Source organism: Pezoporus occidentalis, unplaced genomic scaffold (assembly GCF_034315485.1).
Source record: "Pezoporus occidentalis ecotype Australia unplaced genomic scaffold, CSIRO_AGI_Poc_V1 ctg9, whole genome shotgun sequence".
NCBI classification, from domain to species: Eukaryota; Metazoa; Chordata; class Aves; order Psittaciformes; family Psittacidae; genus Pezoporus; species Pezoporus occidentalis.
Window position 1 is genome coordinate 199,170 of NW_026916262.1, and position 13,820 is coordinate 212,989.

The 13,820-nt window shown below is 35.8% G+C and overlaps 1 protein-coding gene across 1 annotated transcript in view; it reads left to right on the top strand.

The window, feature by feature from the left end:
* Positions 1-13,820, top strand: part of CRPPA (CDP-L-ribitol pyrophosphorylase A) — a 125,058-nt gene that overhangs the window by 33,144 nt on the left and 78,094 nt on the right. The window contains exon 4 of the mRNA XM_062605176.1: positions 13,138-13,242. Coding sequence (XP_062461160.1) covers positions 13,138-13,242 — 105 coding nt within the window. The remainder of the gene's footprint in view (positions 1-13,137; positions 13,243-13,820) is intronic.

Below are 13,820 nucleotides of genomic sequence, written 5' to 3' on the forward strand. Positions count from 1 at the left end.
ACCGATCCCTAAGGGACACCACTCGTTACTGGTCTACCAGCTGGATATTGAGCCATTGACCACAACTCTTTTCATGTGGCCATCCAGCTAGTTCTTTATCCACTGAGTGGTCCATCCATTAAATTTGTCTCTCCAGTTTAGAGACAAGGATATTGTGCACAAGTGCAGGTCGATGACATCAACTGCTTTGTCCCTATACATCAGTTTGGTGGCCCCATCGTAGAAGGCCGCTGAATTGGTCGGGCAGGATTTCCTCTTAGTGAAGCCATGCTGGCTGTCGCCAAGCACCTTGTTGTTTTTCATGTGCCTTAGCATGCCTTCCAGGAGAATCTGATCCAAGAGGTGAGAGTGACTAGTCTGTAGTTCCCTGGGTCTTCCATTTCCCACTTCTTGAAAATGGGGGTGTTATTTCCCTTTTTCCAGTCGTTGGGAACTTCATTTGTATTGGGATAGCCCTGAGGTGAGGAAGGATGAATTATACAGGCCTCCTTACATATGCCTGTAAATGTTACTTTGTCACTCATATTTATGCCTCCTCACCTCATATTCTTATGAAGTACAGCACTAATTTCATGCCCTTCAATTTGTTAAATTTATAAAATTTAGAAAAGTTCTAGCTTTTATTTGTATGATGCATACTTGACACAAAGAGGACAAATAACAGATGCAAACAATTGCAAGTGGAGAAAGAACTGTGTTTGCAGTGTATGTGGTATCTTGCAGACAGGAGGCTTTACCTTATCAGGGGGTTTCCTAGGGATATTGGGTAAAAGGACATACAATGTGTTAAGGGGGTAAGCGTAATACGGGAACAGTGCTTTTAGTTCTGGTATGTCCTAATTCATGAGTTCTTGTTTCCTGTACTATGTAATGAACCGTACCAGTAACCTTCAGTAAATATTAGTAGTGAACAAATTAAACTTTGTAAAATAAAAAATGGACGTCTCTAGCTAGTAAATCCAGTGGAAAAGTTGCAAAATTGCAGAACCTGTGATTTACTTTAATTCCACTTATTTGGGACAAAACCAGTCAGTAGATTTTTCTTTTTTTTTTTTTTTTTAAGTTAGTAAGAATTAAAATCTTGATCTTAGGAAACACATGTTCCTTTTCTATACATACCAGCCCTAAGGGAAATCAGAAAAGTTTAAGTGTTAATTGCAAATCCACTCTATCCAAAGATAGCAAATAAAGGATAAATTCTTTAGACCAGACTTGTTCATTTTTGCTTAAGGTAGTTTCATGTTTCTGTACAGCTTTTTAATTTAAATAGTAGCAAATGCAAAATATGATCCTGTAAGCCTGAGAAGAGGAGTGTGGGGGGAAGACTTCACTTACTAGAAGTCAAGTGTTCCCCTGGAGCAGTATCTTTTAAGGAATTAGAGTATCGGGAAGTCAGGTAGACTACCTTTTTCCTTTAATTAGAGTAGGCTGAGACTGATTTCTATAATACCTATTTCTGACATAATTGTCATTATTGTATACTGATCTCAAATCTTTTGTCTTTAACACAAAGCAGCTTGTGTCATGTCATATTAGTGTACAAAGTAACACAACCACAGTATGCAAAGGTGAAATACCCAAACTTAACAAAGCACTATGTATTTGAAATGTTTCTGCCAAAGTAATGAAGGTGTCAGGAACAATTAAAAAGCTTTGCCTTTCCTGATCTGGAAGGGAAACAACTGAAAATGGAAGCAGTAGAGGAGTGGTATGTAGAAGGTACCGACTAGCTTCTGTGTCAGAGATGTAAACAGAAAGCCTAGTGGAGATGATAATGATGGTTAAAGCAGTAAACATGAATGCTGGAAATACAGTAGAATTGCACACCAGTGTGATCAGTCTGCTGCAGCTGACAACTTTGTAAAAGGGAAGAACTACACGCAGCTGAAGAAAGGCTGGGACATTAGAAGGCTATTCTGCATTAATCCTTCAAATGTAGATGGCTTGGCAAAGTCTGATCACTATTTAAGCACAGAGTGATAGGTTACTAACAATCTTAAAAAAAAAAAAATTGATACACATTTTTTTTCTGGTAATCTTTTATAAGTTGTTTTACCCTTAGCCATTTGCCACAAAAGCTACGCCATTATGGAGGGTGGCTGTATTGCATGTGTAGTTAGTTTAATCATCTGTTGATACTAAACCTTTTGTAGATTTTGGAAGTTTATTTTTAGCTATTCAGAGCAACGAAGCTGAAATAAAAAAAAGGATCTGGAAGAAGGAGTATTCATTGAAGGACTATGAGCTTCAGTATGATTAGAGGTGTTTCTCTTGTGCATGTCTACAACCTCCTTACAGATATCCACGTGGAACAGACTGACCTTAAGGATTCTATGTGTGGTAACTACATAAAGATAAGTAGTTTTGGGGACTACACTGAATTAGTACATCTCTTCATAGCCATCATTACCCACTTCTTGGATAATGAGCAGTCACATTTACTTGTGGGACATTAAAGCATCTGTCTGCACAGGAGAGAGCTGCTATATATAAGCGTAGTAATGACAAGATACAAAATAATAGTATGTCAAGGAAAATCATGCAAATACTTTGATGCTGAATTCTGGGAGGCAGATGTTCTTCCAGCTCCCCAAAATAATCATTGCAAGATGTCTGCAAATGGGGTTGAGATGGGGAGAAGAGATCTGCAAACTGTCCAACCTGGTCCTCAGTAGGAGAAAAGGAAATCCCAAAATTTTTCTTGCCTAGTAAACCCCTGAGAATGTTCAGGGAAGATTTTGCCACAGTAAGAAAGGAAGTTGGCTGTTGTTAGCCCCATTGTAGAAGTATTTGCTCAAAGTATTGTCTTCTCTGGATGTAAATAATAGGGAGTGTATTCCATGTGGATTTTGTAAACTTCTAAAGTGCTTTTTGAAAGGGCACAACATTACTTGGATTCTTCTTCAAACATGTGTGAAACGTTTTAGTACCCTCTGTAGCAGGGAAGTGAAGTCAGCTGTAGCAGTTTAGTAGTATTCTGGCATAGATAGGCAAGTCCTTCAAGGCAAAATGTCTAGACTGATTTGGGCATTTTCCTGTGGGTTCATTCTTCGTTAAAGAAGTCAGTGTCTGTCGAATTAATATTGCCAGAAGCAGCAGGCAATTAAATGAACAGTAGTGGACAAATTGTTGACTAAAACCTTGGCAGCTTTGGAAGCAAGGGTGAGATTCAGAAAAAGGACTGAAAGGTCAGAATATAAGTGAGGCAGAATTTGGCCATTTGAGCCTAATGCTGGAATCTTGAAAAAAAAAAACCCACTGTTTGCCTCCCTCCTAGGGCTAAAGTTATCTGAATCTTCAGGGCACCTCAACTCTTTCTAACGTTCACCAAATATAAAGTTTTCTGTATGTCAAGGTATCTGAGTTGTGGCAAGGCTGATCAGCTGAGTATTTACCTCCTGTAAACATTCACTCAGAGAATTTTTTTTTTACCTGATGCTATTCAGTCATGAATTGATGATATGGGTTAGAGCTGTTTGTTTCTTTACTGTAAAAACACTGAAAGACATCACCATTTTATTTAATATATGGCAAAAAATCAGGTAAGATATAAAGATTTATCATAAGTTGTAATAGATTGTTTCTTGGCCTTCATCTTTGTAAAAGAGCATCAGACATCTTTTATAAAGTGTGTTATGTTGTAAGGATGGTCAGTTTACCTCTTGCTTCTTCAAATGAATTTTGTGGGTTTTATATGCTCTGTGCATGTGTATGGAGATCCACTTCTGTTTCCACAATCCCCAGCTTTGATCACCCACTTTGCTTTAGGGTTTTGTAGTTATACATTTAGGTCTCCTAAATACATGCCATGTAAGATCATTGTTGTGTTTTTCCTTATTCTGCATTCCAGTTTGTGTCTGGATTAGTTTTTTTCCCCCATCATCAGCTGTATTCTGAAATACTGAATCAAGAAGTCATTCACGAGTTAGACAAGAGCTAGCTAAAACAATCGTAATCTACTACTTCTATGATTTGTATGAGGACAGTATTACAAGCCAATGCCTTTCTTTGTATGGAGTTCTAAAGACAGCATACTTCCATCTGCCTATGAAATGTAATAGGTAATTACAGTTTTAGTGTAACTACCTACTTGTTTGGTCTAAGTCTATCTACTTGGCTGAATAGTAAAGCAGCATGGATTGCTTCATCTTGTTGAAATTCCTAATCCAGATCTTTTGATGGTATAATAATACAGATTTTAATTAGCTGTATACTAGTGTCAAGATGGGGAATACCTCTGAGTTTTTCAATGTGCAATCTAAGCATCTGAAATGGCCTGACAAAGCAAGTCTTTCTGCTGGTTTGTCCATAGGTTGTTAGGATAATGGATCTGATTGTTTGACAAGGAAACCTGCATAGCTCCTAAATTTTTAAAAAAAATCCAGTGTCTCATTTCTCCTTGCACGAAACGATTTTACTTTCTTAACAGCACCCTTTCATTGTTGTGGTCCGTTTCAGCTTGGATTTACCTCTGGTTTTAGTCCCATTTAAGAGATGATTTCTTTGGAACTTCAGTAGAACCCGAGTTCTGTTTCATTTCTTTCCTGCTGAAAATTGGTATTTTTTTTTGTTTTGAAACAAAATTGCAGTGGAGCTGATTCTTAATAACTCTTGCAGTGGATTTGGATCTGCCTTTCTCCACTCATCTTCAAGAAGATGCATGCAGACTGTTGCTTAAATACAGGGTTGTCAGCCTCACCTAAATTAATATCCTAATTTATACAGTCTTCAAGTTGTGATTCTGAGACTTTTTCGGGGGAGATTTTGCAGTTACTTCACCTGGCATCTTTTTACCCTAGCAGGTTTGTGCTACCCGTAAGAGGAGTAAGTATTTTTTTCTCCTTTTCCTATCCTTAAAGTCTACCTTATACTTAAAATCTTCCCTTTCCCTATGCTTAAAACCTAAATTCTACAGAATCCTTTTCAGGATAAATGTACTAAATTAATTTTGTCAGTAATGGTTTCATTTAATCAAAAACTGAAGCTAAATTGGTGGTCTGTTGAGAAAACTATGCTAGTTTAGATAGCTCTGTACTTGATTAGTTCTCTGGTGCAATGGTAGAGCCAGGATATTGTATGAATCCCCACCTTGCCCTAATTAATTTCTGCCACAAGAATGTTTGGAGAAATTCTAATGCCTTGCATAAGAAAAAAATAAAAAGTTTTTTTTTGTGTTAATGGAATAATTACTTCCATTTTATGGCACTCCTGATCCTGTAGGATCTCAAAGCACTGTGTGAATTTATATATTAGCTCTTGGAATTGTTTGGTGCAGTGGTGCAAAGCTGCCACACCCTGGGTGAAATCTGTCATCTCTGTAGCAGTGAAAAGGCATTTTGTCTTCAGATATAATTTGGAGGGTGTATGTTAGGGAGACACACTGCCATTAGTCAAGTTGGAAGTTAGACTGGATTATGAGAGTATTGTTACTGGATTTACACTGATAAGTTTACTCTATCCGCAAGAATCACACGTTTGGCACAGGTTCAAAAATGCTGAATACTGAGCAAGAATCACTATCCCGCATAAAGGAGACCACCCATCTAAATTGTCATCTGCTGCTTGTTTTGAGAGAGCAAAGAAGAAAGCAAGGTGGTGATGCTAGAGCTTTTACTGTCTTAGCTACTGATGGTTTAGTGTATCAAGAGGCAAGAAAAAGGACCATTTATGATCCTGCGGAATTTCAAGAGGTGATTCTCTTAAGTAAATTGTACCAAGAGTGAATAATCTTATCTGTTAAAACCCCCTAAAAATAAAACATACATTTATTTTATTTAAAAATAAAATGTAAATTTGGCTCACCTCTGCTTCTAAATCTGACTAAATTCTCTGTGGTTGCTTAATTTTAGAACTCCATATATGAAATCTCTTCAATGTGAGAATGTGAACACTTCTTTACATTTTCCTAGAATAACCTAAATAATCTGTAGTTTTCTACATTGGGGCAAGATTGTTTTGTCTTTGTCTTGTCCCTATAACTCTTTTCCAAGTATTTTTCCAATTTACAAGATAGTTTTTTAAAGTGTAAAGAGTCCTAACAGTATTTTGATTACTACTGTTGTCACATAGAATATTAACATTTTCTTATTTCTTCTTGACATTATAGCTAAAATACGATTTTTTTAAAAGGTGAAATTGTATATGAAGTCTGAAATTCTATGTTCAACTCCATGCTCAAAATGACTTCTGTGTCCTTTTCTGATATGAGAAAAATTAAGACTATCTCATGATTACTCGGGACTTGGTTTGTGAAGTCAATCTAATTAATACTTAGCTCTAGTTGCATGAGGTATTTCATGTTCATACCAGTATTACTGTTCATTCTCATCTAGTTTGTATTCTTATTTTCATTATGCTAGTTTGTGTGGTCTTTGTTAGAGTAGCTTTAGGAATATACCTACTGGCGTGGCACAAAGGGAGAAGTACTGAGGTTTGACTTTTGGTCATCTGTTACTGTATCAGGATTGTATGTGTAAACTGGCATTTCACCAGAAGCAATACTTATCCCAGTTGACAGTCATATGGACACAATGCATGCTGAGTTCTGGGTGCTAGGGCCACACTGCAGATGATGAGCTTTAGCAGGTGCCCTTGCATATGACTTTCACCTTGATTCCACCAGAAGGGAAATGACTTTGAGCTCTCCAGCTGCACAGTTGAGTGCATTTCATATTGATTCTGAGTAGGGATGCAGGAAAGACCAAAAAGAACCTCTCCTGCATACTTTATTGGTAATGTAGACGCAACTCTTGACATTTCTTGTTTGTGCCTGCCGGTGCCCTTCTTTTCTCAGCAAAGCACCTCCAGTTATTCTTGATTAAGTTTTTATTCCTCAATAGCAAAGCTGCACTTCACCCTCTACTACAGTAGTAGTTGGGTTTATGATTTTGGTATAAAGTCAAGCATGTGTACTTCTTTCACAGGATGATTGGTTTGTTTGGACCTCTTGTTTGTGAAGACAGAAGCAGTAGCAGCTAGAATAAGATTAAGACTTAAAGAATAGGCTTGAATTATAGAAACACAGAATTGTTAAGCTTAGGAAAGACCTTTAAGGTCATCAAGTCCAACTGTTTATCCAGCACTGCCAAGTCCACGACTGGACCATGTCCCTGAGTGTGACATCTACATGTCTTTTAAATACCTCCAGGAATGGTGACTCAACCATTTCCGTGGGCAGTCTGTTTCAATAGTTAACATACCCTTTCAGAGAAGAGATTTTTCCTCATATCCAGTATAAACCTCCCCTGGCGCAACCTGAGGCCAGTGATACAATTACTATCATAATAGTCCTGTAAGCTATTTGCAAGTATATTAAGGCATGGATTTAAAAACAGAAAGGTTAGCTCTTAGCTGTCTCAAGAGAAGTTTAAAACTTGATCTTCCTGTTTCTTTTATTCAGAGTCACCCTTAAGGGTGCTGGGTCTAAAACCTAGTCTTGTGATTATACTCCAGCTTCTGTTTCATTTTGAGGTCAGAGCTAGAAAATGACAGTCGGTAAAGTGGCTGTCTTTTCTGTCTAGTTAGCTTATTTCTGTGTTTTTGTTGTATTGATTCCTTGATGAATCTAAATCGAAGTGAATGACAGCTTTTCTTAGTGGTTTTGGTAAAATGGAACACAAAACAATGGCTTTTTAATCTATCTCATTAGTCTAGATCCTGACTTCTGGTCACAGAATCATGTGTGATTTGTTCCTTAAAACAAAAAGAAAGTTGAAGGAACCTGTCAAAAATGGACAGAAATATCTATATTAAAAATATATTGCTAGATCTTACACAGTGATTTTGTTAACTTTGATATAAATATTTGTTCTCTGCATCCATATGCATTTCTGAATCCTACTGAGCTTCAGCTTTTACGTTTTGTGACATTAATTTTTTCAAGCAAATTTATATTTTAAAGTTAAAAAGAAAAGGCAGAGTTTTCCCCTACCTTGGCTAGTAGCTAAAACTTGTGATAGAGATAGGGAAAGTAAGTTTCGTGTTGCTCACATAGTGTGTTCGTGCTCTGCATTCTTGCCTATGGGACTCTTACTGCCTAGCAGCAGGTTGTGCACAGTGAACAGTAATTGTCAGCTTCAACATAAAGAGAGGTTATAAACTGCTTTTAAAGAAGACTTAAAGGAAAAAAATGCATAACTGACTTGAACTGGGAGCTTGTATGCCTGCAGAGGAGTATAGAACATGGTTGCAGGTGATGGCAGTGTGGACTGCTTAATTTTGTTACAGAGCGAATTGCTGTGTCTTTGTTTTCTTCACTGTGGAGTACTACAGCATCTGGATGTATGTCACAGCAGTTGTAATAACTAGCTACAGTAAAAATTGTTTTAGAGATGAGCTTATCTGAACTCACATTAATCTCACTGTTTCCATGTTCATGTGTTGCCTCCTTCTGTTTTCTGCTTCTGCTATTTCTCATTTAGCTGTGGTGTATTGCTGTAGGCTGAGTGCTTGCTGCATATCCACTGTTGGATTCAGTGTTTTTTAGTTTCCATGGTAATGAACATGGCAAAAAGATTTAAATCTTTTTAAAATATGATAAAAATAGGCTAGTTGAGGTTCAGCAAGAGCTTGTGGCTGCTGCTTACTTAACTTAGCAAAATGCTCCTGATGGTGACTGTTCCTGATGTACCCTGGCAGTTCAGCAGTGGAAACTTGATTTGCAAGGATCTGGAAAAGTCATAAAGCTCTGCTATTGTTAATTACTTACACATTTTAATTGCAAGTGTTCTGATATTGTTATAGAATGGATTCACATGGAAGAGTAAAATGGAGACACTTACTGGTAACACTGGAAAAAGCACTAAAGATGACATACCTGATGGTTACAGAAGTGTAAAAGACTGATTTTACAAAAGTTTTAAGGGTACCTGTGTAAAGGAACAGATTGGAAGATTTTTTTTCTGTTAATACATAAAGAATATTGGTTTTGTTTCATTATTATAAAACTAAGGAATGATGAAAAAGGAAAAAAACATCAGTGCTGTAATGAAAATTTTTCTTGCCTCTTTGTTCGCCTCTATGGTTACCAATTCCCATATATGCATTCAAAATCTTTTATCAGTATAAAGATACAGTAAAATGATGCATGTTAACACTAAAAGCAATTATTAATGTTAAATCTTGCTTCTTCATAATTTTACTTGTTCAAAGTATTGTACTGGAAACAAGTTAGTTTATAGGCTGTTACTAAGTACCAGGGAGATAAAGACTGCACAGTCTTTTTTCTAAACCCTTTTTCCATGTTTATGGCTAAGTAACAACAGTATAGTTTGCATTTTAGGAATTAATATTATTTGACAAAATATTTTCAAACTAATCTATGGGTCAGGGGGAGAATTGGTGTAATGCTAAAGTCTGGATCTTGCTTCACCCATAGCACTTTATTCAAACATCCACTCTTCAAAGCAAACAAAAATCACCCACAAAAAAAGTCAGTCCCCAAAACTACCTAGTAGAACTCCTTTGAATATTCAACAGTTCAAAAGCATTTTTAAATAACATATTTACTTCTCTGTCATTTAAAAAGCTAAACTAATCTGCTTGCTTTCTTTTGTGGATATGTTTTGTGCCAATATTTCCAGCTGTTTCTGCCATTTCGAATCTGTGGTCTGAAACTTAAACTGTCTATTGTTTCACAAAGCTATGTCAAGTTCAGTTAACTGTATTCTGTCAAACTTTATGTTAAAAAGCCTTTCAGTTAAAGAGAGTTTTTAACAGATTGTTGTAGTGTAAATTGGCTCTAGAGGTACAATGAAATACCTACAGAAGGCTTAAGCTGTGAACATTTGCATGCTTGGCTCATTAACAGTTTTCCTCATAGATATGCCACAGCTTTTCATTATAGGCACTCCCTGATAATGCTTAATTCGTTAACTGAATTTCTTAGTGCTGTACAGAAGCTTTCAAATTCTGTACCTTAAATATGGATTTCAAATTCTGGATCTGTTTAGTGTTTGAATAATATATAAACTAAGCTGGTCTTGAGCTGATGCTTCCATTCCATTGTTCTGCTCTGACATCACTATCAGACTTGCAGAAAAGTACACTGTGACAGTGTGTTTAGGTTTAAACAATTACAGATAATTAGAGTGGTAAATGTCATGATGTACAAGTGTTGGTGAAATATGTTTTTAATTATTACTTTGCTTTGTGTCATATTTCATCCCTTGAAGCTGGCAATACCCTCAAGATGCTTTAGCCCATTTATGGAACTTCTCCACTCCCTACTAATTATCTGTAATTAATACCTTGCTAAAAAGTTGGAATTGCTTAGTCTTGCCCTAGTATAATTCCTTACCCATATGTTTAAAAATGTAGCTTAATTTTAATTCAAAGTAAATTTTTTCACAGCTAAATTTTACTGAAATTTTCTCTTCCATTCTGAGGCAAGATAAAAATACATGTTTTTTTTTTTTAATCTCTATGTTATTCACTTTAGTAGAGAATAGTTTGCATTCTATCAGAAAAATCTTCCTTAAAACTAAAACAGAAAAAAAAGGAAACAGAAACATAATAAATATTTGCAATTGAAAGTTACTAGGCCATTTCTAGTTTCATTGGCAATGTATCTCTGGGCCTCTTTACTAAAGAGATCACTCCATTTTGTATATTTTGGAGCTAGAGTTCACTATTCCTTTATATTTTCTATTGACCTATTTGGTATCTTGATTATTTAAAGAAATATAAATATTTTCTGTTCAATTTAAAAATATTCCAAAGTTTCTTTTTTGAACCTCCTGTTTTCTGTAGTATTCTGAAAGAAATCTTTCATGTCAGTTTATCTTCTTGTGTCTGTTTTGTTTTGTTATTGAAATGCTCAAAAACTTCCAAAGAGCAGTATAATGCTTGAATTACTTTTATAAATGGGCTGTATAAGAGACTCTCCTTTTTGATTGCAGTCATGAAAACTAAAATGACAAAAATTACTACTTTAACATAAAAGTGATACCTTGATTTTCCTAAGATGTCTGTCTGTGTTAACAATACAACTCATATCTATAATGCTGATGAATTCCTAAATTTCACTGATGCATTATGAAACAAGAATAAAAGCTAAAAATTTTCTTCAAAAGGCAAATTGTATTTCAGCACTCTTATTTGGATATTCTTTAACCCTCTTAGACTTTTGTATTCTTGACAATTCTGAATTCTTGAATCCTGGAGGAGACTGAATTACTGAGCACAGTATCTGGACTGTCACACTTTATTTGAAACACAAATTTATGGACACATGGTTAAATTTGACACAGTGTAAGGGTTATTTCAGTGTTTGTAAAGGAAAGCTTATGCATCGCAGAGCTAATTATTCTTCAAGGAATTTTCCGGCATCTTTTTTTGAGGTTGCTGAAGCTGGTAACGGCCAACTTGCGTAGTAAGATGTTTCCCTGAAGTTTTTACCAAAGGCTCCTTAAAGAAACTGTACAGATTTGGGATAAGAGTAAGGATTTATCAGAGCAGATTATTTTCTAGAAGATAAAAAGCAAAGTAAAGAGTATGATCAGTTTTCACAGCAGTAAATCCCAGTGGAGTTTTGTGAATATCTGTGCTGGGACCTGTGCAGTTCATTTTGCTTATAGGTAATTTGGAACAGGAAGTGGAGATACCCATTTTTTCTATTTTTTTCTGGGTAGTAGAGGTGTGGGCTAACTAAGAAGATTTAGAGAAGGATGCTATGGTAAATCGATAGGTAAATGTAGATAAATGTAAAGGAGGGCAAAATGATTGATTGGAGTTTTGAAGTAAGTTCCACACATGAAATGACTGAATAGATGCTGATCTTTTTACCTGTAGAAGGATGTGAGAAGAGACGTGGTGGAGCATATTGAAGGGCTGAGAAGGTGATTTTGCACTCAGTCACTTGTTTTCTGTCAGAACAACAGAGCGTGTAATAAAAAGAGTGATAACTCAGATGATCCCTGATGCAGGTGCTAAAAAAATACCACTATTCAAAAAGTAATTGAGTGGATTCAGGATTCCTGTATTTCACTGAGGACTGTTAAGGCAGTTGCTTCTGGTTCAGTGTGTCCCTTGGAGACTTCTTAGTTTAGGTATTTCCTAAGCCAGAAGAATAGCTTCATATGAAGCCAAGCGAATATTCTGGGAATGTAAGAAGATACATTGTTTTGATTTAGTCTTGACTATTCACTGTTAGCTTCTGCTAGAGACTGGATACTGGGCTAGTTAGCCTGTGGTCTTATCATATTAATCCAGTTTTATGAAAGACCTTGTCTTAAGTTATACTTCCTTGTTACATGTTATTCATGTTTCTGGATGGACTGGTAATTCAACAGTATGAAAAGAGACTAGAACTTTTTTACCTAAATTGAGTCGATTCATCTTGAGGTAATCCTGTCCAATAAACCCCCAGTTGCTGCTTTTGTACTTACCTTTGTTTTGGCTTAGGAGATTCTGTTCCCTACTCAGTTTTCCATTAATAGGATTCTTATAATCACTAACTATAGGAAGCCAAACCACTTGGGAAGGGCACATTGAGAGAAGAATGCCTTTTACAGGTGACCAAAAAGTGGACAGACTTTTTTTTCTATTGATTTTGTTTTTGTTGTTGTTTAATCTGCAAGGCTCATGGAGCAGCATCAAATTTCACAATTTTGTGTGAAGAAAGTTGTAGAGGGAAATATAGAAGAAATACAGAGGTTCTTAATTGCTACTATCCTTTTTATATGCTACAAAAAACCAAACCAGCCAAGGCACTGAAGTCTTGCTTCTACAATTTCTTAACTTGTTCCCATACTCTAAAAGTTTGTCGCTAGAAGGTTGGTGATTTCTTTTGGTGAGGTCTCAACTCTGCCAAACTTTTTTTATATATGTGACTTCTTATTGATTTAGTTAATAACATAGAGGTTTAGAAGGATACTTGCATCACCTACTCCAATTCATTTGTGGTTACAAAGTGTTGATTTACTTTTGTAATACTTTGCTGGATAGGTAGAATTTGGCATAAGCTTCTTGGAAGGTTTTTATTTCTGATCCATCCTGAACCTACCTACCTGCATGTATGATTCTGGACAGGACTCTTGAGATGTAAGGTTTAATTAATGAAAGAAAATCTGTGACTGCTGAAAAGTATGATTTCTTTTAAACTGATTAAGGATATTTACTCTTTTTCAATGGCTACAGTGTACGGACTGCGACCTGGATTATGGCACTGAATGTTTGCACCTGGCTCTGAAATACTGTAAAACAAATGCCAAACTTGTTGAAGGAACAGCTGATCTCTGGAAGGTAAAGGCAATAATAATCTCTATGTTTTATATATTTTTAAAATTAATAACATTTGTATTTTACATAAAAATATAGATGTGTTTTCAATCGTAATAGGCTTTCTCTTCTAAATCTCAGAATATTTTGGATTATCATAAACTTCTTTTAGAGCTCATTGTAGACAGACTTGGGCGATGTTACTTGAGATAATCAAAGAGGACAGTATTTAGCTCGAAGTTGGAAAACCATCTAGGTAATTGTGAGTAGCTTGAGAATTTATAAAACTGTAAGTCCATAATCTCTAAAAGTAAGAACATTCTTTTAGGAGATAAGATTTTTCCTTTCTCCTTTCTTCTCTGCAAAAGATATAGAAATACTGTTTCTTTTGTCTGTTTTCCTCTACTTCTCCTACTAGAACATCACTTTTTCTCTGATGCCAAATACCTGGCTAACAACAGTTTGATTTTTAGAGCTTACCTTCAGTAACACTGTAATGTTTTACATTTTACATTTTACAGTAAAACTGTGATGTTTAAGACCTCTTCGAACAATCTTTTAAAATGTTTTTGAACATCATTCACCTTTTCTGATAATCTGTA